This window comes from Bos mutus, chromosome 5 (genome assembly GCF_027580195.1).
Source record: "Bos mutus isolate GX-2022 chromosome 5, NWIPB_WYAK_1.1, whole genome shotgun sequence".
Taxonomy (NCBI): Eukaryota; Metazoa; Chordata; class Mammalia; order Artiodactyla; family Bovidae; genus Bos; species Bos mutus.
In genome coordinates this window covers 73,114,395-73,141,060 of record NC_091621.1, presented here as the reverse complement: position 1 = coordinate 73,141,060, position 26,666 = coordinate 73,114,395, and the positions used below count along the sequence as shown (strand labels likewise).

At 37.8% G+C, this 26,666-nt stretch overlaps 1 protein-coding gene and 1 non-coding gene across 2 annotated transcripts; one reads left to right on the top strand and one right to left on the bottom strand.

Annotated features, from left to right (window-relative positions):
* Nucleotides 1-11,145: 11,145 nt before the first annotated feature.
* On the top strand, nt 11,146-12,081 carry LOC102275433 (olfactory receptor 6C2). Its single transcript, XM_005899022.2, has one exon. It carries the CDS (start codon nt 11,146-11,148, stop codon nt 12,079-12,081), a length of 936 nt encoding a protein of 311 aa, XP_005899084.2.
* A 6,297-nt stretch (nt 12,082-18,378) lies between these two features.
* Nucleotides 18,379-18,485, bottom strand: LOC138988075 (U6 spliceosomal RNA). The gene has a single exon (XR_011464411.1). It is a non-coding gene; the product is annotated as a U6 spliceosomal RNA (small nuclear RNA).
* Between the last annotated feature and the right edge of the window lie 8,181 nt (nt 18,486-26,666).

The window sequence follows — 26,666 nt, the reverse complement described above, 5'->3', positions numbered from 1 at the left end:
TTTCAAGGAATCTCTTAACTTCTCAAACCACAGTAAGACCTAGGTGTTTTGACACATGCTATGCTTACACTTAAAGATGGTAACAATAACCCTGTGTACGAGACAGCAAAAGAGACACTGATGTATAGATCAGTCTTATGGACTCTGTGGGAAAGGGAGAGGGTGGGGAGATTTGGGAGAATGGCATTGAAACATGTATAATATCATGTATGAAATGAGTCACCAGTCCAGGTTTGATGCACAATACTGGATCCTTGGGGCTGGTGCACTGGGACGACGCAGAGTGGGGGTATGGGGGGGAAGGAGGGAGGAGGGTTCAGGATGGGGAACACAGGTATACCTGTGGCAGATTTTTTTTGATATTTGGCAAAACTAATACAATATTGTAAAGTTTAAAAATAAAATAAAATTAAAAAAAAGCTCATTGAATGTAATAACCACAGAACAGAAAGGGTCTGAGAAAGAGAATTAATTCTACATAATATTTACCCTAGACCTAGGTACTTACACTATTTTGGATAGTCACGATATTCAAATCTTTCTAGACAAAGTGAGAATTTCTGACAGTATTAGACTGATATTTGTTTTTCTGTGCCAAACAGGAAGCAAGTGAATAAACACAAGTCCTAGGTGAATTAGGTTTTAAAGTCACTTATGAATGTTTTGTGTATTCTTCTGGCAAAGATCCTGAAACAAACAGCAGTAGGGACAGTTTCCTCAGATAAGTGAAGAATCTACAATGACATTTAACAGAGAACTTTCACATAAAATAAAAATAAAATGATAAAGCTCAAGCCTATCTTTCCTTCATCTTGTTTAATAACATCTATAGTTTTTAAGTGCTGCTCTCAGAATACAATTATCCCTTGATCCTTCTAACTTAATTTTACCATTGTTGCTGTTGTTTAGTCAATAAGTCATGTACAACACTTTTGGGGCTTCATGGACTGTAGCCAATCAGGCTCCTCTGTCCATGGGATTACCCAGGCAAGAATATTGGAATGGGTTGCCATTTACTTCTTCAGGGAAATCTTCCCAACCCAGGGACTGAACCCTGCATTGGCCAGTGGATTATTTACCACTGAGCCACCAGGGATGCCCTAATTTTATCTTAAGTAATTGTTACTTATTACAAACTAGATACAAGCTTATTTTATTTGTGGTTACTCTCAGCAAATATTTTTTGGTTTTGTTTATGCTTTTTCATTTTTCTTTTTATAATTTTGACAAAATACATATAACATAAAGTTTACCAATTCAATTCAATTAAGGGTACATTTCAGCAACATTAAGTACATTTCCATTGTTCTGTATTACATTGATATATTGTGACTTCCATTCTGTCTGCCCTCGGATAGATAAGGATAAGAGGCTTGTGTAATCAAAATGGACTAAAGACCTAGATGGAAGGCCAGGCACTATAAAACTCTTAGAGGTAATCAGAGGCAGAACACTTTTTGGCATAAATCACAAAAGATCATTTTTGACCCATCTCCTCAAATAATAAAAATTACAATAAAACAAAAATAAATAAATGGACTATGTGGGAGAGGGAGAGGGTGGGAAGATTTGGGAGAATGGCATTGAAACATGTAAAATATCATGTATGAAAAGAGTTGCCAGTCCAGGTTCGATGCACAATACTGGATGCTTGGGGCTAGAGCACTGGGACGACCCAGAGGGATGGTATGGGGAGGGAGGAGGGAGGAGGGTTCAGGATGAGGAGCACATGTATACCTGTGATGGATTCATTTTGATATTTGGCAAAACTAATACAATATTGTAAAGTTTAAAAATAAAATAAAATAAAAAAAAATCTGAACTAATGCTGATAATATAAAGAAGGCATCAGCATTCAGCATAAGACACGATCAATAGTATCCTTCAAATTAGTCCAAAACAAGAAAAAGACAAAAATCAGGCTAAGTTACAGTCTTGTTTGAAACTATGCTCTAGAAATCAGTTATTTGTGGACATTAAAAGAAAAACACAACATTGAATATGTGTGTTAACATATTAAGGGTAATACACAGCAATAAAAATGTACTTAATACTCCTTTAAACAAGCTGAGATAGGAAATTTTATTTTATATGCATTTAGTCAAAGTTATAAAAAATAATATAAGGAAAACAAATTTGTATTGAGTGTAATCACACATAATACAAACACAGGTAAATTATTTTCAGAAGATGTCAAAAGAATGAGCAATTTTGAAAGAAAACTATGAAAATGAAAATATTTAACTGTATTAATAAGCAAAAATAAATAGTAAGATATATAATCTTATTAAAAAGTATAGCATATAAATATAGACATGAAAAATGTCATGATCAGAAAAATATGAATTTTTTTCTGAAATGTAACATGAGATTCTATTTCAGGAAAATCCACAAACAAGTTGAAGACCAGTAAAAAGCTGGGGAAAATAGTTACAATCCACACAACAGACAATATGTCAATATACACAGAAGTAATAGCAATAATGCTGACTTTTAGGGAATATAGAAAACTGAAAGTTATTTGCACAAAATGATTTTTGCATCACAGTTGATAATTTATTTAGAAATAAATGAGATACATTTATTAAAAATTGTAGAATTTTATAACAATATCAACTTGAGGTAGTCATTTTTGTAATAGCAAAATTTTTTTTTTTTAGAAATAACAAAGATTCAATTGTTAGAACTGATTTCAATTTATGATGGAATGCCCCAAGAGGAATATTACATAGTTTCCCAAATGATAATGTAAATTTATAATTATTAAGGTAACAAGTAGTTTATTTAAAACTTTTTATTAAGTAGTTTGAAAAGCAACTTGTAAATAAAGTTTACATTTTGAAATAACCAATTAATAAAAATATATGTATATAGGAGATATCTGGAATGTTGTAATGTGAGATATTAAGATTGGTTTTCATATTGAAGTTTAACTTTTCTATTTTATTAATTTATTATATATTAAATATCAATTTTAGATAATAATTAGTGAAAACTTTATAATTTTTAATAAATAGTAATATATTACTATATATTATAAAAAATAAGCAGAGTTAGATATATGTGTTAAAATGTTAAGGATAATACATAATGGTAAAGTGAAAAGAGAAAGTGTTAGTTGTTCAGTCTTGTCTGACTCTTTGCAACCCCATGGACTTAGCCCATCAGCTCCTCTGTCTACTGAATTCTTCAGGCAAGGATACTGGAGTGGGTTTTCCACTCCCTTCTGCAATGATAGGAATGTACTTAATACTACTGAATTGTACCTTTTAGGTAGTTGAGATGGTAAATTTTATGTTATATGTAATTTACAAAATTAAGAAAAATAACATGAGAAAGTATAAAGAAAACCAAGAGAAATATACTGAGAATAGCAAGAAATAAAACAAAATCCATATCTAGTTTATAATAAATAACAATTAGGGTAATTTTAAGTTAAAAGGAGCAAGGGGTAAGTGTATTCTGTGAGCAGCTATTAGCAGCTGTAGATGTTATTATTGGACAAGAGGAAGAAAAGGTAGGCTTGCACTTTATCATTTTATTTTTATTTTATGTAAGAGTTCTGTGTTGAATATCACTGTGAAATCTTCAGTTCTCTGAGGACACTGGCCCCAGGTTGCACATTTCAAAATTTTCCCCAGAAGATCACACTAGAGATTCATAATTAACTTTAAACCTAATTCACCTAGGACTCATGTGTGTTTACTTGGTTTCCTGTTTGGCACATAAAACAAATATGAATCTTGTTATGGTCAGAAATTCTAAGTTTGCCAGGAAGTTTGAATATCATATCTATCCAAACTGGAGAGTTCCTGATATTCCTCCCAACGCTGGGGTAGCAAATACCTTTCAAAGAAACACAAATGCTATGGCAGGAAAGCCTTAGCAACATGTTAGAAATGATAGGATTGGATAAATTAGAGTCATCTCACTGCCTATGAGGTAAGTGTGGGTCCATGAGTAAGAGTGACCAGATGTCCAGGTAAAGTTTACAAAAAATGTTTTTCTTTATCCCAGGATGTCCAGGGATAAATAGCCAACTGAAACCACAACATTTCTGGTCTTTGAGAGACAGAAAATTATTATCTCTTATAAACAGTTTAATCAGATCAGATCAGATTAGATCAGTCGCTCAGTCGTGTCCGACTCTTTCGCAACCCCATGAATCGCAGTACGCCAGGCCTCCCTGTCCATCACCAACTCCCGGAGTTCACTCAGACTCACGTCCATCGAGTCAGTGATGCCATCCAGCCATCTCAACCTCTGTCGTCCCCTTCTCCTCCTGCCCCCAATCCCTCCCAGCATCAGAGTCTTTTCCAATGAGTCAACTCTTCGCATGAGGTGGCCAAAGTACTGGAGTTTCAGCTTCAGCATCATTCCTTCCAAAGAGATCCCAGGGCTGATCTCCTTCAGAATGGACTGCTTGGATCTCCTTGCAGTCCAAGGGACTCTCAAGAGTCTTCTCCAACACCACAGTTCAAAAGCATCAATTCTTCGGTGCTCAGCCTTCTTCACAGTCCCACTCTCACATCCATATACGACCACAGGACAAACCATAGCCTTGACTAGAGGAACCTTTGTTGGCAAAGTAATGTCTCTGCTTTTGAATATGCTGTCTAGGTTGGTCATAGCTTTCCTTCCAAGGAGTAAGCATCTTTTAATTTCATGGCTGCAGTCACCATCTGTAGTGATTTTGGAGCCCAGAAAAATAAAGTCAGACACTATTTCCATTGTTTCCCCATCTATTTCCCATGAAGTGGTGGGACCAGATGCCAGATCTTTGTTTTCTGAATGTTGAGCTTTAAGCCAACTTTTTCACTCTCCATTTTCACTTTCATCAAGAGGCTTTTGAGTTCCTCTTCACTTTCTGCCATAAGGGTGGTGTGTCGTCTGTGTATCTGAGGTTACTGATATTTCTCCTGGCAATCTTGATTCCAGCTTGTGTTTCTTCCAGTCCAGCATTTCTCATGATGTACTCTGCATATAAGTTAAATAAACAGGGTGACAATATACAGCCTTGATGAACTCCTTTTCCTATTTTGAACCAGTCTGTTGTTCCATGTCCAGTTGTAACTGTTGATTCCTGACCTGCATACAAATTTCTCAAGAGGCAGATCAGGTGGTCTGGTACTCCCATCTCTTTCAGAATTTTCCAGTTTATTGTGATCCACACAGTCAAAGGCTTTGGCATAGTCAATAAAGCAGAAATAGATGTTTTTCTGGAACTCTCTTGCTTTTTCTATGATCCAGTGGATGTTGGCCATTTGATCTCTGGTTCCTCTGCCTTTTCTAAAACCAGCTTGAACATCAGGAAGTTCACGGTTCACATATTGCTGAAGCCTGGCTTGGAGAATTTTGAGCATTACTTTACTAGCATGTGATATGAGTGCAATTGTGCAGTAGTTTGAGCATTCTTTGGCATTGCCTTTCTTTGGCATTGGAATGAAAACTGACCTTTTCCAGTCCTGTGGCCACTGCTGAATTTTCCAAATTTGCTGGCATATTGAGTGTAGCACTTTCACAGCATCATCTTTCAGGATTTGGAATAGCTCAACTGGAATTCCATCTCCTCCACTAGCTTTGTTCTTAGTGATGCTTTCTAAGGCCCACTTGACTTCACATTCCAGGATGTCTGGCTCTAGGTCAGTGATCACACCATCGTGATTATCTGGGTCGTGAAGATCTTTTTGTACAGTTCTTCTGTGTATTCTTGCCATCTCTTCTTAATATCTTCTGCTTCTGTTACGTCCATACCATTTCTGTCCTTTATCGAGCTCATCTTTGCATGAAATGTTCCTTTGGTATCTCTGATTTTCTTGAAGAGATCCCTAGTCTTTCCCATTCTGTTGTTTTCCTCTATTTCTTTGCATTGATCGCTGAAGAAGGCTTTCTTATCTCTTCTTGCTATTCTTTGGAACTCTGCATTCAGATGTTTATATCTTTCCTTTTCTCCTTTGTTTTTCATTTCTCTTCTTTTTGCAGCTATTTGTAAGGCCTCTCCAGATAGCCATTTTGGTTTTTTGCATTTCTTTTCTATGGGAATGGTCTTGATCCCTGTCCCCTGTACAATGTCCTGAACCTCATTCCATAGTTCATCAGGCACTCTATCTATCAGATCTAGGCTCTTAAATCTGTTTCTTACTTCCACTGTATAATCATAAGGGATTTGATTTAGGTCATACCTGAATGGTCTAGTGGTTTTCCCTACTTTCTTCAATTTAAGTCTGAATTTGGCAATAAGTTCATGATCTGAGCCACAGTCAGCTCCTGGTCTTGTTTTTGCTGACTGTATAGAACTTCTCCATCTTTGGCTGCAAAGAATATAATCAATCTGATTTCAGTGTTGGCCATCTGATGATGTCCATGTATAGAGTCTTCTTTTGTGTCTCAGCAATTAGAGAGATTAAATAGTTAATAGGGGATCCCCTGGTGGCTCAGCTGGCAAAGAATCTGCCAGTAATGCAAAAGACCTGGGTTCAATCCCAGGGTTTAGAAGACCCCCTGGGGAAGGGAATGGCAACCCACTCCAGTATTCTTGACTGGAGAATTCCATGGACAGAGGAGCCTGGTTCGTTGGGTCTCAAAGAGTCGGACACGCCTGAGTGACTAACACACACACATCACACAAATAAATAATTAATTAAATTTTGATTAAAAGAAACCTGATTTCATAATTTTGAATTGATCGAGGATACTGATGAGACTGGGGTTTGAACTAACAAATATCAGGCAACTTAAAAATAGGTGCAATGAAGGACTTCTAGAAGCAGTCTTGAATTGGACATTATTTGCTGATATGATTAAGATCTTTGCACTCTTTAAAACATTCTGTTCTCTAAAAGGCAAGACAAGTAAAGAGGCATCCATCAAACAATAGTGATAATTTATTTTTCAAGATATTTATGAGCAAGGACAGAGTCTGAAATTTCCAGAGTTGTGAAAGTCACCAAATAAATGTCTCAAGACTGAAGAAAAAAAGATAGGTGGGTTGTACCTGCAATCCTTTTTTGTAATCTGAGTCTGTTATTCTCTTTAATTATCCTGATGATTTAATCTGTTGTTTATATTTGTTTAGTTTATTGTTATATATGTGATGCTCACATATTTGGAAGAGACCCTGGCTCATCCTAAAATATGTTTTTAGACAGTCTGCCCTCCCCCTCTTTAATGGAATCTATAAACTCTGGGAGGTTTACTAGGGGAAATGGGCACATGAGTAGCTCTCACTTTTGCAGGAAAGGAATATATTAAAGCAATCAAGTGATGCTGTCACAATCCAGGTAATTGGAACTTCTAGCAGAAATTATGTTTTTATCTTTAAAAAATTTACTGATGGCCTTGGTCAAAATTTGGGGAGCAAAATCATTTCAGTAGATGTTAGTGTATTGAGTTGGTGTTGGCTGAGGAACAACCACAGAGCAGTTGTTGGTCCAAATCCACAACTGTATTCCTGAATCTCTGGTATTGTTATTTTAGTGTCAGGTGTTTTGAAGAAGCATGAATTGAAGGCATAAAAGGGAAGCTATTTCTTTGCCAAACAGTGTTTGCCTTTCGGCCTTGATGCAAGTGTTTTTTATGTGCTGAGTGGAGAGGTTATAGTGCCATTTAAGAGCCACCTAATGGACTTCCCTGGTGGTCCACTGGTTATGAGTTCTGGCGATGAAGGGACACATGTTCCATCCCTGGTCTGGGGAGATCCCACATGCCACCAGTCAGCTAAGCCCATTCACCAAACTTCAGAGTCCATGATCTAGAGCCCACACTCTGCAATGAGAAGCCACCATGAAGAAAATCCCAAAATTGCAACTAGTGTATAGCTCTCATTCACTGCATATAGAAGTATACACAAAACAAGGAAGACAAATCACAGTCAAAAATGAAAATAAAAATAATAAAGTATATAAACAGATAACAAAATAAATAAAATAAAACTCACCTAGAACATTTCATCAACAAATGTAAAAACCAACAAGAATCCTTGGAATTAGAGTCAGAGATATGTAAAAAGTTAGAAGTGTCAGAGTAGTTATTAAATTGATTCCATATATTATACAATATAAACTGATCTATGTCTAAGGGTAAATATTATCTTGAATTAATTCTATATCTCAGAATCTGTCAGTTCTGTGGTTATTACATAAAATGAGATTTTTGAATAGGATGTGATATAAAGTGTGACAAAACCCATAGGTCTTAAACTGGCTTGAGAGTTTAGGAGACTGCTTAGAGGAGTCTAAACAGAACAAAGAGGAACAAGTCACTAAATGCCAGTTATAGATTGGGAGCAGCAAACAAGTAGAATCATGAGGAGTGGAAGGGAACAAATGGTTAGGGAAAACTACTTTCTGGACAGTAGCCCACCTAAGATGACTACAATACCTGACTCTCAGGATGGTGTGCTTCTAGAGCCACTCTCCATTACTCCAAGACCAGCAAACTTCCCCAAGACCAGATAGAGCTTCCTCTGTATGAATCAGGGAAAAAACATAATTAAATGAAAATACTTGCAATGTTGATAGACTTTCAAGATAGGGTTATACTAAGAAAATTCTAGCTTGATCTCAGTTGTTAATATAGGTCAGTCAACACTAAATTTTGGTTTTAGTACAGCAAACAAGGATTAATAACCTCAGGTATGCATATGACCACCATTATGGCAGAAGGTGAAAAGGAACTAAATAGCTGCTTTGAAAGTAAAAGAGGAGAGTGGAAAAAACTGATTTAAAACTCAACATTTAAAAAACTAAGATGAGGGCATCTGGTTCCATCACTTCATGGCAAATAGATGGGGAAACAGTGGAAACAGTGAGAGATTTTATTTTGGGGGGCTTCAAAATCACTGCAGGTGGTGACTGCAGCCATGAAATTGAAAGATGCTTGCTCCTTGGAAGAAAAGCTATGATCAACCTAGACAGCATATCAAAAGCAGAGACAATACTTTGCCAACAAAAGTCCATCTAGTCAAAGCTATGGTTTTTCCAGTAGTCATGTATGGATGTGAGAGTTGGACTATAAAGAAAGCTGGGCACTAAAGAATTGATGTGTTTGATCTGTCGTGTTGGAGAAGACTCTTGAGAGTCCCTTGCATGGAGATCAAACCAGTCAATCATAAAGGAAATCAGTCCTGAATATTCACTGAAGTACTGATGCTGAAGGTGAAACTACAATATTTTGGCCACCTGATGCAAAGAACTGACTCATTGGAAAAGACCCTGATGCTGGGCAATATTGAAAGCAGGAGGAGAAGGGGATGACAGAGGATGAGATGGTTGGATGGCATCACCGACTTGATGGACTTGAGTTTGAGCAAGCTCCAGAAGTTGGTGATAGGGAAGCCTGGCGTGCTGCAGTCTATGGGGTTGCAAAGAGTCGGGCACGACTGAGCAACTGAACTGAACTGAACACCAAACATGGAATAAGGCAGAGAGTGAACAGAGGTAGTGGAGATGGCATTCCATTTTAAACATGTGTGCTTTGAATGAGTGTGAAATTGCCAGGTGATGATGTTTAGCATTGAAAGTGTGTGTTAAAGTGTGTTAGTTGCTCAGTCATGCCCAATTCTTTGTGACCCCATGGACTGTAGCCCACTAGGCTCCTCTGTCCGTGAGATTTTCCAGGCAAGGATACTGGAGTGGGTTGCCATTTCCTTCTCCAGGGGATCTTCCCAACCCAGGGATCGGTCCTGGGTCTCCTGCACTGCAGGCAGATTCTTTATCCACTGAGCTACAAGGGAAGCATTGAAACAGATCATATCAAATATGAAACATTTTTAAATTACCAAATTTTAAGTGATAGATTGAAGTCAAGATATTTCACAATTTCCACAAAAAAGTCATAGATAAGCAGAAGATGATGTAGGGGTGAAGTGTGAGAAATATCAATGTTATAAAGATGAGTAGTGGAAAAGGTTGTTATAAAGGAGAAACCGAAAGGGCAGAACAAAAACCAGGAGTATGGATATTGTGCAGACAATGTGTTTATAGCAATCTAAGTAGAAGAAGTGATTGACAGTGACAAATTACAACAAAACTTGCAAAGAATATGATCTACACTTCGTTGAAACATAACAGCTACAACTGCAAGAAATAATTGCTACAAATAACAGTTTCAGTGGAGTGCTGTGCTCAGAAACCATATTGGAAGTAGTTGAGGAATAGATTGGAAATTGGATGCAGTTATACTAAAGCTAATGATGAAAGTTCATTTGGAGAAATTCACAGTAAAGGTCTAGGAAAGAATTTTCATTACAGGAACTCTCCTCTGTAGATTAAGTATAGGTTTTGTCATGGCAGTGGAACAGAGTCCTCAAATGCTTTTGCAAATGGATAAAGAAACACTTAAATGTTTTTAATGTATCAAAAAAGGGAGCTTCAACCAGATAATTAACCTGTGCAAAATTTCAATTAGTGATAAAAGAAAAATTCTTAGAAAACAGGATATTCTAAAGTTCATGATTTTATTGATCCTAGGGAACAAGTTTGTTATGAGAAAAATCAGTTCCAAAATAGAAAGTAAAAGCATGACATACTTTTAAAGATGTTTTAAAATATGTTTTACTTAGACAATATGATTTAACAAGCCCCTAAAAAATGAAATGTGTTTTATAAGTACAGGTTATTACCATTTAGCATGCTATAAAATCAATTTTGTGATATTGGTATTTTTTGTTTATTTTAAAGTTGATGTATATTTGATTTACACTATTATGTTAGTTTGACACACACAGCATAAAGATTCAATATTTTTAGAGATTTTATAGAAAACCTCAGAGATCAAGGCATGTTCAGATTGATATTGAAATTTTTGTTGTAGATATATGTTTGTATATATATGTGTGCTTTGTTTGTGTGTCCATACACTGAACTACAATATAAAACGTACATTTTAGCATATTTCGAGGTCCAAAATATTTGGGAGCTAAGTTTCTAGCCTACCACAGATATACCAACAGAGCTTACACCATGAATTAATTAAAATACTCATTATTTAGAAAGAAGATACATATAAATGGCTTGACTTGACTTATCTAAACAAAATCTACATGTGAAATGTAAACCATTTTCTTACACTCTTCTCAGATTTTCCTTCCAACAGTTTAACAGACTGGACAGTTTTAGCAGACTGGACAGAAGTCCATACCCAGAAATGAGAAACCACACACCAGCAGTCAGTTTCATCCTCCTGGGATTAACAGATGACTTACAAATGCAGATTTTGATTTTCACATTTCTACTCATCACCTACATATTGAGTATAGCTGGAAACCTGATCATCATCATCCTCATATTAGTGGATTCTCATCTTAAATCTGCAATGTACTATTTCCTCCAAAATTTTTCCTTCTTAGATATCTCATTCACTTCTGCCTGCATTCCTAGATTCTTGTATAGTATATCAACAGGTGACAGGTCCATTACCTATAATGCTTGTGTAGCCCAACTATTTTTTACCTATGTGTTTGGAATGACAGAATTTTTTCTCTTGGCCACCATGTCCTATGATCGCTATGTAGCCATCTGCAAACCCCTGCATTACATGACCATCATGAACCACAGATTCTGCAAAATGCTTACCTTCTGCTGTTGGATGACCACTTTCTTGATTATATTTCCACCATTTTGCTTGGGACTGAACCCGGAATTCTGTGACTCTGTCATTGATCACTTCTTCTGTGACGTTAATCCACTTCTGAAGATCTCATGCTCAGATCTATGGTTCATTGAGGAGATGACCCTTGTTGGCTCCGTGTTGATATATATCATGACTCTCATATGTGTGGTTTTGTCTTACATGTTTATCATCAGAACAGTTCTAAGATTCCCCTCTGCCCAGCAAAGGACAAAAGCTTTTTCCACCTGTTCTCCCCACTTTATTGTGGTTTCTATTACTTATGGAAGCTGCATCTTTGTCTCTATCAAACCTTCATCAAAAGATGAATTGGCTATTAATAAGGAAGTAGTAATACTTATGACTTCCATTTCCCCCATGTTAAACTTATTTATTTATACTCTGAGGAACAAACAAGTGAAATGTGCCTTTAATGATTTAGTCAAAAGAATTTTATTGGTTTCAAAGAGCTAGGAGAATGTTGATAGGATCCCTAAACAATTTTCTTTTGTGTGTATCCTATTTTATCTCTTCTTGAACTAGGTTTGGTCTTCCATTCTTCATTGACCCTGATGAAGTCAACTCTGTGTGTGTGTGCTGGTCACTTCAGTTGTGTTTGACTCTTTGCAACCCTGTGGACTGTCCCCTCTAGGTCCCTCTGTCTATGGGATTCTCCAGGCAAGAATACTAGAGTGGGTTTACATGCCCTCCTCAGGGAACCTTCCCGACTAAGGGATCAAACCATGTCTCTTTCATCTCCTGCATTGACAAGGGGGTTCTTTGCTACTCATGCCATTTTAGAAACCCTTAGAATTACAAACATAGAAAAAATGAAAATTGTTGTTTCAGGATGTTCACTTTGAACTTTTCTTTCCCAGCACTGAAAAGATTGCATATAATTTCTCTAAACAATTTCTACAAATTGAGAGAAATAATAATAAAAAGAAAATACTATTTCTGAGTTTAACAGAGAAAAAATTCTCAAAACCTCAAAGTTTATTTTAAAGTAAAAAATAAGTATAAATATATAGAATTTCAATAAAGCTTTTATCGATAAGGAAGTTTAAAGTCACAGGTTACATAGTCATACAATGGATATAATTCATTGTAAAAATCATTTAATGACTGCCATGAGGACATTGATTAAAATAAAGAGAGAAATGTATTGCTTATTGCTGCTAAGGATTAAATTTTGCATTGTAATTCCATAAAGGAGATTGATACTGATGTACCAATTGAAATATGAAAGCACAAAGTTGTGGCAGCATGTCTAAGGAACCCCATAGGGCTAGTGTGTTAAGTTGCTTCAGTCATGTCCAACTCATTGTGACACTGTGGACTGTAGACTGCCAGGTTCCTCTGTCTGTAGGCTTTTCCAGGCAAGAATACTGGAGTGGATTGCCATTTCCTCCCCCAGGAGATCTTCCTGATCAGGCAATGTACCCACATCTCCTGAGTCTCCTGCATTGACAGGTAGGTTCTTTACCATTAGTGCCAAGTAGGGCTAGAAGAGTTACAAATAGGCCTAGAAGAGTGATAAATAAATAACAAGGAAGATGGAGAAATGAGACGATAATTAAAAGTAATGTCAACTAAATTATTTGCCTTTTGAAAAGCTTATATGATACTATACATGTTTCAATACAATATTGTAAAGTAAATATATATATATATAATACAAAAATAAAAAATTTAAATGTGAAAAGAAAAGCTTTAGTCATTTCAAGAGTTCAAAATATGCATGTAGTGATACCTCACAAGAAAGATCAGCATTTAATTATTTGTTAAATTCTTCACCATTTGAAGTGCTATTGTTCGTCATATTTAAACTTCCTTTGACTTTTGCTCGCTTTGAGGTTACTTATCTTATCATGGTCCCTGTAGGCAGGAAATTTCCACTCATGTCAACTTCCCAATGTTAGTGTTCAGTTCAGTTCAGTTGCCCAGTCGTGTCCGACTCTTTGTGACCCCATGAATCGCAGCACTCCAGGCCTCCCTGTCCAACACCAACACTCGGATTTCACTCAAACTCACCTCCATCAAGTCGGTGATGCCATCCAGCCATTTCATTCTCTGTCATTCCCTTCTCTTCCTGCCCCCAATCCCTCCCAGCATCAGAGTCTTTTCCAATGAGTCAGCTCTTTGCAAGAGGTGGCCAAAGTACTGGAGTTTCAGCTTTAGCATCATTCCTTCCAAAGAAATCCCAGGGCTGATCTCCTTCAGAATGGACTGCTTGGATCTCCTTGCAGTCCAAGGGACTCTCAAGAGTCTTCTCCAACACCACAGTTCAAAAGCATCAATTCTTCGGCACTCAGCTTTCTTCACAGTCCAACTCTCACATCCATACATGACCACAGGAAAAACCATAGCCTTGACTAGACAGACCTTTGTTGGCAAAGTAATGTCTCTACTTTTGAATATGCTATCTAGGTTGGTCATAACTTTCCTTCCAAGGAGTAAGTGTCTTTTAATTTCATGGCTGCAGTCACCATCTGCAGTGATTTTGGAGCCCCCAAAAATAAAGTCTGACACTGTTTCCACTGTTTCCCCATCTATTTCCCACGAAGTGATGGGACCAGATGCCATGATCTTTGTTTTCCGAATGTTGAGTTTTAAGCCAACTTTTTCACTCTCCTCTTTCACTTTCATCAAGAGGCTTTTGAGTTCCTCTTCACTTTCTGCCATAAGGGTGGTGTCATCTGCATATCTGAGATTATTGCTATTTCTCCCAGAAATCTTGATTCTAGCTTGTGCTTCTTCCAGCCCAGCATTTCTCATGATGTGCTCTGCATATAAGTTAAATAAGCAGTGTGACAGTATACAGCCTTGACGTACTCCTTTTCCTATTTGGAACCAGTCTTGTTCCATGTCCAGTTCTAACTGTTGCTTCCTGACCTGCATATAGGTTTCTCAAGAGGCAGGTCAGGTGGTCTGGCATACCCATCTCTTTCAGAATTTTCCACAGTTAATTCTGTACACACAGTCAAAGGCTTTGGCATAGTCAATAAAGCAGAAATAGATGTTTTTCTGGAACTCTCTTGCTTTTTCCATGATCCAGCAAATGTTGCCAATTTGATCTCTGGTTCCTCTGCTTTTTCTAAAACCAGCTTGAACATCTGGAATTTCACAGTTCAAGTATTGCTGAAGCCTGGCTTGGAGAATTTTGAGCATTACTTAACTAGTGTGTGAGATGAGTGCAATTGTGCGGTAGTTTAAGCATTCTTTGGCATTGCCTTTTTTAGGGATTGGAATGGAAACTGACATTTTCCAGTCCTGTGGCCACTGATGAGTTTTTCAAATTTGCTGGCATATTGAGTGCAACATTTTCACAGCATCATCCTTCAGGATTTGAAATAGCTCAACTGGATTTCCATCACCTCCACTAGCTTTGTTTGTAGTGATGCTTTCTAAGGCCCACTTGACTTCACATTCCAGGATGTCTGGCTCTAGGTCAGTGGTCACACCATCGTGATTATCAAGATCTTTTTTGTACAGTTCTTCTGTGTATTCTTGCCCCATCTTCTTAATATCTTCTGCTTCTGTTAGGTCCATACCATTTCTGTCCTTTATCGAGCCCATCTTTGCATGAAATATTCCCTTGGTATCTCTAATTTTCTTGAAGAAATCTCTAATCTTTCCCATTCTGTTGTTTTCCTCTATTCTTTGCATTGATCAGTGAGGAAGTCTTTCTTATCTCTTCTTGTTATTCCTTGGAACTCTGCATTCAGATGCTTATATCTTTCCTTTTCTACTTCGCTTTTTGCTTCTCTTCTTTTCACAGCTAATTGTAAGGCCTCCCCACACAGCCATTTTCCTTTTTTTGCATTTCTTTTTCATGGGGATTGTCTTGATCCCTGTCTCCTATACAATGTCACGAACCTCATTCCATAGTTCTTTAGGCACTCTGTCTATCAGATCTAGTCCCTTAAATCTATTTCTCACTTCCACTATATAATCATAAGGGATTTGATTTAGGTCATACCTGAATGATCTAGTGGTTTTCCCTACTTTCTTCAATTTAAGTCTGAATTTGGCAATAAGGAGCTCATGATCTGAGCCGCAGTCAGCTCCCAGTCTTGTTCTTGTTGACTGTATAGAATTCTCCATCTTTGGCTGCAAAGAATATAATCAATCTGATTTCAATGTTGACCATCTGGTGATGTCCATGTGTAGAGTCTTCTCTTGTATTTTTGGAAGACCGTGTTTGCTATGACCAGTGCGTTCTTTTGGCAAAGCTGTATTAGCCTTTTCCCTGCTTCATTCGGTATTCCAAGGCCAAATTTGCCTGTTACTCCAGGTGTTTCTTGACTTCCTAAAAGGTCTTGTAGGTCTTTTTTTTTTTTTTAATTTTATTTTTAAACTTTATATAATTGTATTAGTTTTGCCAAATATCAAAATGAATCCACCACAGGTATACATGTGTTCCCCATCCTGAACCCTCCTCCCTCCTCCCTCTCCATACCATCCCTCTGGGTCGTCCCAGTGCTCTAGCCCCAAGCATCCAGTATTGTGCATCGAACCTGGACTGGCAACTCGTTTCATACATGATATTTTACATGTTTCAATGCCATTCTCCCAAATCTTCCCACCCTCTCCCTCTCCCACAGAGTCCATAAGACTGTTCTATACATCAGTGTCTCTTCTGCTGTCTCGTACACAGGGTTATTGTTATCATCTTTCTAAATTCCATATATATGTGTTAGTATACTGTATTGGTGTTTTTCTTTCTGGCTTACTTCACTCTGTATAATAGGCTCCAGTTTCATCCACCTCATTAGAACTGATTCAAATGTATTATTTCTAATGGCTGTGTAATACTCCATTGTGTATATGTATCACAGCTTTCTTATCCATTCATCTGCTGATAGACATCTAGGTTGCTTCCATGTCCTGGCTATTATAAACAGTGCTGCGATGAACATTGGGGTACACGTGTCTCTTTCCCTTCTGGTTTCCTCAGTGTGTATGCCCAGCAGTGGGATTGCTGGATCATAAGGCAGTTCTATTTCCAGTTTTTTAAGGAATCTCCACACTGTTCTCCATAGTGGCTGTACTAGTTTGCATTCCCACCAACAGTGTAAGAGGGTTCCCTTTTCTCCACACCCTCTCCAGCATTTATTATTTGTAGACTTTTGGATTGCAGCCATTCTGACTGGCGTGAAATGGTACCTCATAGTGGTTTTGATTTGCATTTCTCTGATAATGAGTGATGTTGAGCATCTTTTCATATGTTTGTTAGCCATCTGTATGTCTTCTTTGGAGAAATGTCTGTTTAGTTCTTTGGCCCATTTTTTGATTGGATCATTTATTTTTCTGGAGTTGAGCTGTAGAAGTTGCTTGTATATTTTTGAGATTAGTTGTTTGTCAGTTGCTTCATTTGCTATTATTTTCTCCCATTCTGAAGGCTGTCTTTTCACCTTGCTAATAGTTTCCTTTGATGTTCAGAAGCCTTTAAGGTTAATTAGGTCCCATTTGTTTATATTTGCTTTTATTTCCAATATTCTGGGAGGTGGGTCATAGAGGATCCTGCTGTGATGGATGTCAGAGTGTGTTTTGCCTATGTTCTCCTCTAGGAGTTTTATGGTTTCTGGTCTTACTTTTAGATCTTTAATCCATTTTGAGTTTATTTTTGTGTATGGTGTTAGAAAGTGCTCTAGTTTCATTCTTTTACAAGCGGTTGACCAGATTTCCCAGCACCACTTGTTAAAGAGATTGTCTTTAATCCATTGTATATTCTTGCCTCCTTTGTCAAAGATAAGGTGTCCATATGTGGGTGAATTTATCTCTGGGCTTTCTATTTTGTTCCATTGATCTATATTTCTGTCTTTGTGCCAGTACCATACTGTCTTGATAACTGTGGCTTTGTAGTAGAGCCTGAAGTCAGGTAGGTTGATTCCTCCAGTTTCATTCTTCTTTCTCAAGATTGCTTTGGCTATTCGAGGTTTTTTGTATTTCCATACAAATTGTGAAATTATTTGTTCTAGCTCTGTGAAGAATACTGTTGGTAGCTTGATAGGGATTGCATTGAATCTATAAATTGCTTTGGGTAGTATACTCATTTTCACTATATTGATTCTTCCAATCCATGAACATGGTATATTTCTCCATCTATTAGTGTCCTCTTTGAGTTCTTTCACCAGTGTTTTATAGTTTTCTATATATAGGTCGTTTCTTTAGGTAGATATATTCCTAAGTATTTTTATTCTTTCCATTGCAATGGTGAATGGAATTGTTTCCTTAATTTCTCTTTCTGTTTTCTCATTATTAGTGTATAGGAATGCAAGGGATTTCTGTGTGTTGATTTTATATCCTGCAACTTTACTATAGTCATTGATTAGTTCTAGTAATTTTCTGGTTGAGTCTTTAGTGTTTTCTATGTAGAGGATCATGTCATCTGCAAATAGTGAGAGTTTTACTTCTTCTTTTCCAATTTGGATTCCTTTTATTTCTTTTTCTGCTCTGATTGCTGTGGCCAAAACTTCCAAAACTATGTTGAATAGTAATGGTGAAAGTGGGCACCCTTGTCTTGTTCCTGACTTTAGAGGAAATGCTTTCAATTTTTCACCATTGAGGATAATGTTTGCTATGGGTTTGTCATATATAGCTTTTATTATGTTGAGGTATGTTCCTTCTATTCCTGCTTTCTGGAGAGTTTTTATCATAAATGGATGTTGAATTTTGTCAAAGGCTTTCTCTGCATCTATTGAGATAATCATATGTTTTTTATTTTTCAGTTTGTTAATGTGGTGTATTACATTGATTGATTTGCGGAAAAATATGGAACGCTTCACGAATTTGCGTGTCATCCTTGTGCAGGGGCCATGCTAATCTTCTCTGTATTGTTCCAATTTTAGTGTATGTGCTGCCGAAGCGAGCACTGTCTTGTAGGTCTTCATAGGACCATTTAACTTCAGCTTCTTCAGTGTTACTAGTTGGGGCATAGACTTGGATTACTGTGATATTGAGTGGTGTGCCTTGGAAATGAACAGAGATCATTCTGTCGTTTTTGAAATTGCATCCAAGTACTGAAGTTCAGACTCTTTTGTTGACCATGATGGCTACTGCATTTCTTCTAATGGATTCCTGCCCACAGTAGTAGATATAATGGTCATTTGAGTTAAATTCACCCTTTCCAGTCCAGTTTAGTTTGCTGATTCCCAGAATGTTGATGTTCACTCCTGCCATCTCCTGTTTGACCACTTCCAATTTGCCTTGATTCATGGACCTAACATTCCAGGTTCTTATGTAATATTGCTCTTTACAGCATCAGACCTTACTTCTATCACCAGTCACATCCACAACTGGGTATTGTTTTTGCTTTGGCTCCATCCCTTCATTCTTTCTGGAGTTATTTCTCCACTGATCTCCAGTAGCATATTGGGCACGTACTGACCTGGGAAGTTCTTCTTTCAGTATCCTATCATTTTGCCTTTTCATACTGTTCATGGGGTTCTCAAGGCAAGAATACTGACGTGGTTTGCCATTCCCTTCTCCAGTGGACCACATTCTACAATAGATCATGTTCTAACATGATGATTTGAACTTTTGATAATGCTCATGAGAATTTTTATATGAAGATGAAAAATACAAAAGTAACATTTAGGATCAATCTGTGAACATGAAAGAAGAAAAGTATGGTGAAGGTATAATCCTGTTAAAAATGTTTATTTTTAAATTTTGGGATGAGAGAATAGAAATCAAAACTTATTAAAAATTTATGATACTGATAAATATCTGTATCTGATAATCAGTAACTGAAAATTACCCTACAATTATTATGGTCAAAAATTAAACTGGAAACATATGGAGAAATAAAAGTTAAAATAAATAAACTATTGCTAGCAAGTGGCATAAGTAGGATCCAAAACTATATTTATTGGTTTCAAATGGAATTCTTTGTTTAAGTAACTGTATCTGCCTCTGCAGAGACACCAAGAGTGTCTCAAGGAACAGCCCAAGGAATATCTACCAGCATTAAAATTTAGCAAGATATATGTCATAGATAAAATACAGAGATAAAAGTAAAATATAATGTATCATACACATACATTATTCATTGTATGGTAATAATAAATGATATTAATTGTAATTGGATAAAATACCAAACATTTTAGATTAAATTAAAAAATCAGCATACTGATACATGGAATTAAAGAGGAAGAGAAAATGAAAAAACAATAAAAGCAATAGAAGAGTGCCGGGGTCCAGCCCTGGCTGATCCAGGGAATTCGAAGGGGAGACAGCTTTGGCGATTACACTGGCTTTAATTAAATATAATCAAATATATAAAGAGTAATAGAATGAGAATAGCTCAGTAGGAAAATTCAGCGGAGAAAAGAGGCTGAGTAGCTTGGTTTACGTGGAAAATCAATATAACCTGTGACATCAGGCTAGCTCTGACCACGGAGGTTGCAGGCACCCTCTCGAATAGTGGAAGGTGCCCCACCGTAGGCACCTTCTCAAGTGGGTCTTAGAAGCCCAGGCAAATAAGTGGTCGCAGAGGACCCCTGCCCTCCAGATGGAAACCCAGCCAGAGGTTGAGAGAAAGAATGACGTGGGGAGACCAAGCTTCGGTGAGCAAGGCCCGTAGCTTTATTTTCAACAGGGGCTTTTATACCATAAGTTGCACATAGAGGATAATAGGGGGTGTGAAATCATGCAAAGTCAGCAGTCTTTGATCCTTATCGAAACCAGGGTTTCTTTTCTTCAAATTTATCATATACAAATGGTTTAGGTGATTTACATCATCTTCTGGCCAGAAGGTCTATTAACATTTTATGACTCTGACAAAGGTTTGTCAACTGTAAGACTTATTTTCTCTAAGAGTAATGATTTTAAACTTTGGTGCCATCCTCCGAAGGTGTTAGATAAAGTTGCATTCCTATAGGGCAGAGGTGCAGTGGGTTTACAACAAAGGAAAGAATTTATTACCTTAAGGGTCTAAAGTTGCTAACACCAAGGCCACTACTTATTTTTTCTACATACCAACTATATTAATCAATACACATTCAAGGATACAAAACAGGGGATGTGGAAACTTGGCAGCAAGCATTGGCTCATCAATGAAATCTACTAGTTTTATTCTGACAGTTTCTAACTCTCTGAGAGGCTCTAAGCTATTTGAATATCTTAGGCTTCCCATGCCTCTCGCGGCTGGGAGACTAAACAATCGTATGCATAGCTGTAGGAGTCTAGGTAAACTTGTCAGGCAAGTTAGAGAGCTATCTGAGGGGTTTGGATTTAAACACTCCTATTATGCCCAGGCAGAGAAGGCAATGGCACCCCACCCAGTACTCTTGCCTGGAAAATCCCATGGACGAAGGAGCCTGGTAGGCTGCAGTCCATGGGGTCGCTAAGAGTCGGACACGACTGAGCGACTTCACTTTCTCTTTTCACTTTGATGCATTGGAGAAAGAAATGGCAACCCACTCCAGTGTTCTTGCCTGGAGAATCCCAGGGACAGGGGAGCCTGGTGGGCTGCCATATATGGGGTCGCACAGAGTTGGACACGACTGAAGTGACTTAGCATAGCATTATGCCCAGGAACTTTATTAACTGGAGCTGTAAGTTAACTCCTTTTCAGAGAGAGCGAGATGGTCATGGGGGACAGCCCCCCATAAAGTCAGAGGTGAGAGCACAAAGCAGTAAAGTACACAGACTCTAGTTTTGGGGGTAGATACTCGAGAATATCCAGGGGGACTCCTGAGGCTCAATCCCGCCTTTGTGTATGCCGAGCCTCCTTCCTCATGACCTTTGCCATGGGCAGAATTCCTCACGCTGGCTCCCGGCAGAAAAGGAAAAGAGAAAAAATGGTCTTGTACTTTGAATCTTCAACCTCACTGAGAAAAGCCTGCTTCCAGACACTCTCCTTGATGCTAATCATCTGTTCTCCTAAGGCAGACTTCAAATGTAGAGCTAGAAGAAATTCCTGCGGGAATTTCTCAAAATCTTAGAGTGCTTGAGGGACAGGTTGTCCAAGTTCAGTCCTCTTCAGGGATCAAAAATGTTTCATGTCCTTGCAAATTTCAACCCAGAAAAAGCATCTGGGTCTAGAAACCCTAACCCTACAGCTATAGTTTAACTTCAGATTTCTGAAATATTTAGCTTCTCTGATTTTTTGATTCTGCCTATGCTATCAAGTTAAATATAGGATACATACATATGCATGTATATATATGTGTGTATTTATTTAAGATTTCAGTTCAGTTCAGTCACTCAGTCGTGTCCGACTCTTTGCGACCCCATGAATTGCAGCATGCCAGGCCTCCCTGTCCATCACCAACTCCCGGAGTTCACTCAAACTCATGTCCATTGAGTCGGTGATGCCATCCAGTCAACTCATCCTCTGTCGTCTCCTTCTCCTCCTGCCCCCGATCCCTCCCAGCCTCAGAGTCTTTTCCAATGAGTCAACTCTTCGCATGAGGTGGCCAAAGTACTGGAGTTTCAGCCTCAGCATCAGTCCTTCCAATGAACACCCAGGACTGATCTTTAGAATGGACTGGTTGGATCTCCTTTCAGTCCAAGGGACTCTCAAGAGTCTTCTCCAACACCACAGTTCAAAAGCATCAATTCTTCGGCGCTCAGCTTTCTTCACAGTCCAACTCTCACATCCATACATGACCACTGGAAAAACCATGGCCTTGACTAGATGGACTTTCGTTGGCAAAGTAGTGTTTACTATTTTTCTCCATGTGAGAGTTGCTTAGTCTATCTATACAGTTAAGATGAAGGGTGCAGTGTTTGCCTTCTGAATAGTCTTCACTGATATCAATTTATATAACTGTGGTTACAGTACTGATTCCTGCTTTCTTTAACCAAAAGTGCAAAGTCATTTTCTACACAAGCCTGGTTTATCCTCTGGGTTCACAGCTTGGTCACACACGTGAAGGGTATCCATATTAGTTTTCTAATGATAACTGGCTGCTAACTGATATTATTAAATCACACATTTCTTCAATATGCATTCCAAACAAATTGAAAAAAGGCACTGGAGTCAAGTAAGTGTAAATAATTGTTTCACTCACGATGAATGCAAACTGAAGGATATGTCTAAGATAATAGAACTTCCTTTACTGGCCTAATTTATTATACCTGTGGCATTAGAAGTATAGAACCCACTGCCAATTTAGGAGATGTAGTAGACATTGGTTTGATCCCTGGGTCAGGAAGATCCCCCTGGAGAAGGAAATGGCAACCTACTCCAGTATTCTTAACTGGAGAATCCCGTGGACAGAGGAGCTGGACTGTAATCTGTAAGGGTCACGAAGTTGGACACGACTGAAGTGACTTTGAAATCACACACTTCTGATGTCATAGGTGAGGACACTCGGCCCTAGGGAGCTAATTCAGAGGCAGATGCAGGGAAGAAGGCAGCTTGCTTGTCTTTCAGGTCACCAGTCATGGGTGGTGATGATACCTTCAACTCAGTAAGCAGATCTATTTTGTAGAAAGTTATTCAGTCATCTAGGTTTGATTTTATTAGTTTTAATTTTTTATTTTATACTGAAGTATAGGCAACTAAGAATGTTGTTATAGTTTTAGGTGTATAGCAATGCCACTCAGCCATACATATACATGTATCCATTCTGAGCAGAGTTTCATGTGCTATCCAATATTTTGTTGGTTATCTGTTTTAGACATAATAGTATGTACATATAGGTTTTAAACCATTCTCAAATGGTATTTTTAAACACTTATAAAGGGAGAAAAGACATAATAGTTGATGGAAAAGTACCCATTTCTCAGATGTCATAATTAGCAACATGTCACCTTCTGATCATTTATTTTTTGACTGTCATTTCACCTTATAGCATTTTACCCATACATACATTTTATTTTATTCACAAGTTTATCAGTAGGTGGAGGGAAGGGAAAATCACTCAGTTGTGTCCAACTATTTGTGACCCAATGGACTGTATAGTCCATGAAATTCTCCAGGCCAGAATACTGGAGTGGGTAGCTGTTTCCTTTTCAAGGGGACCTTCCCAACCCAGGCCTCCCACACTGGAGGTGAATTCTTTACGTGCCGAGCCACCAGGGAAGCCCAAGAATCCTGGAGTGGGTAGCCTATCCCTTCTCCAGCAGATCTTCCTGACCCAGGAATTGAACCAGGGTCTTCTGCATTGCAGGTGTATTCTTTACTAGCTGAGCTACCAGGGAAACCCTGGTATCAGTAGGTGTAGCTAACTGATAAGAAAATGTTCTTTTACTTCCACCATGCTGTTGTCCCATATATCAGTAAGTCAAAATAGATTCTCATATTCAGAGTGTATTCATACTTTCCTGGTTCACATAAAGGTTTTTTTTTTTAATTTTTATTTTTACTATTAGGTGTGTGAATCAAAATCCAAAGGAAATTCTTTATCTTGTTCAGTTGTTAGGTTACTTACCACTTTCTGTCTATTTTTTTCCCCGCATTTTATTTATTTTTTTAAAATTTATTTTAATTGGAGGCTAATTACTTTACAATATTGTGGTGGTTTTGGCTAAGATCAAGTGTAGTATCTGTCTATTCTTATAATGATGTAATTTTTTTTAACTTTAATTGATGGTGAAATGAAGTCATTTTAGTATAGAATGTCCTTGATTATTTAACTGATTGCTTACTTGCAGGATCACTGAAATTATTTCTCTAGTGCCTAGTTTCTTCTCATGTATTAATTAGATTTAATTTTGATTAAATTTAGATTAATATTTTTATCATATATGGGTGAATCTAAGCAATTTATTCTTATGAACAAAGAACCATTTGACAGGGACAGTTCTAATCAACACATCAGGCAGTACTGAAAGGAGGTCCAGCTGACTTTATAAGGCTCATGAAGTCTTGCAGTATGAGTCACACAACCTCATTTATCAACTACCTTTTGTAAAAATATGAATCCAAATTTTCATTGCTGCTAGGTTAAATGATAGTCAAAAAAAAAGATTAAAGCATTACAGAGAAAAATAATTTTAAAAAGGTTGATTGTTTAAATCAACCTTTTAAAATCTGCAAGAAGACTGAACATTTTTGGTCCCAGATGGGCACAGAAGTTGGAAAACCTCTCGTTCAAGCACTCAAAGATTTTGAGAAATTCCTGAAGGATTTTTTTTTTGAAATCTATTATTATCTAAGGCTATATACCTAATTATTGTATTATTGTTGTTTGTTCAGTCGCCAAGTTGTGTCTAATTCTTTGATATCCCGTGAACTGTAGCATGCCACACTTCCTTGTCCTTATCTATCTCCTGGAGTTTGCTCAAACTTATATCCATTGAGTCAGTGATGCCATCCAACCATCTCATCCTCTGTCGCTCCCTTCTCTCCTGCCCTCAATCTTTCCTAGCATCAGGGTCTTTTCCAAACAGTTGGCTCTTCGCGTCAGGTGCCCAAAGTATTGGAGCTTCAACTTTAGCATCAGTCTTTCCAGAGAATATTCAGGGTTGATTTCCTTTGGGACTGACTGGTTTGATATTCTTGCTGTCCAAAGGGACTCTCAAGAGTGTTGTCCAGTATCAAGTCTTCGGTGCTCAGCCTTTTTTACAGTATGACTTTCACATCTACATGACTACTGGAACAACCATAGCTTTGACTCTACAGACCTTTGTTGGCAAAGTGATGTCTTTGCTTGTCAATACACTGTCCTTGTCATAGCTTTTATGTTACTAACCCTGTTACCATAGCAACAGCCATGTATCATTGAACACTTGCTCTTATCAGATGCTACACTGGGTTCTACACACAATCTAATTAATCCTAATGGCAAGGTAGGTAAGCCACTTGATAGGTCAAAAGTCCCAGAGAATTTCAGAGAATTAAGTGGCTTCTTCATATCAGGTAGCAAATAAATTATGTAATAAGAATTTGAATATGGATCTGCTTGGTTCCAAGTCAGTCTACTGAAGGATCTCTCTGACCAAAGTACAATTCTGATTTACAGGGTATATAGAGTCAGACTATAGAGTAACAGTAATTTAGATATGGGGTTAGATAGGTAGGTATGGAAAAGTTTGTCTTATGTGCCAGGCAGTGCTGTGCCAACTATTTAGTGTTGTTGTCTCATTGAATCCTGATATGGGTTCAAATTCCAATTTGGTAATATTTGGATAATATGAACTTCACATGATTGATTTTAGGATTAAGAGAGAGGAAGTATTTAAGCACCTGACACCATGCACATAGCATGTGCTTAAGAAATGGGAGAGAGCATCATGATCACCACCATCATCCTTCCTCTGAGGTCACACAACTGGTAAGTGGTTCAGATGGGGCTAGAGCCAGAACCTGTGCCCCTCTGAAGTCTGCTTTCACCCCAGCACACTTCTCTGGCTTCAACTTAGTTTCTTTTCATCTACCAGTTGGCCATGGTGCATTAACTTTTCTAAAATATATGTGAATTCAATTTATTAAAGTTTTGTTAAGAATTTTTCAACTATGTTCAACAGGATATGGGTCTGTAGTTTTCTTTCTTTCTTTTTTTAATAAAATATTTGTTCTCATATCAGAGAGATACTGGACTCACAAGATGAGTTGTAAACTATTCCCTCATCCTTAAGTTTTCTAGAAGAGTCAGTGCAGACTTGGACATTTTATAACCAAGCAGGACCCATCTGGGCCTCCCTGGAACAGACCTCCCCTCTCCCCGCCCACCGTCATGCTTACCACATCCTCTGCCTGCCTCTTGATTTAAAAAAAACCTTTAGCCTTCTAGGCCTTCCTTGAGTGACAAAGAATGAATTTAACCAGGGAACCTGTGGGGTCTAGATGGATTGACATTTGAAGTCTGTGCCTTAGGAGGACAGATGATCAGCACCAAGAAATGTTTCTGGAGGCAGGTTTTTCTCAATGACATTGAAGATACAAATTACAAAGCCACTTTTTTTTCTTTTTTCCTTTTCTCTTGCTTGTACTACTTTTTTCATTTTCTCTTGCTCTTTAATTCTATATATTGGCACTCTCAATTCAGTTCAGTCATTCTGTTGTGTCTCTTTGCAGCCCCATGGAGTGCAGCACGCCAGGCTTCCCTGTCCATCACCAACTCCTAGAGCTTGCTCAAACTCATGTCCATCGAGTCAGT

What these genes read in the sequence shown, in the direction of transcription:
- LOC102275433 (XM_005899022.2), top strand. Translation starts at nt 11,146, where the DNA reads ATGAGAAACCACACACCAGCAGTCAGTTTCATCCTCCTGGGATTAACA.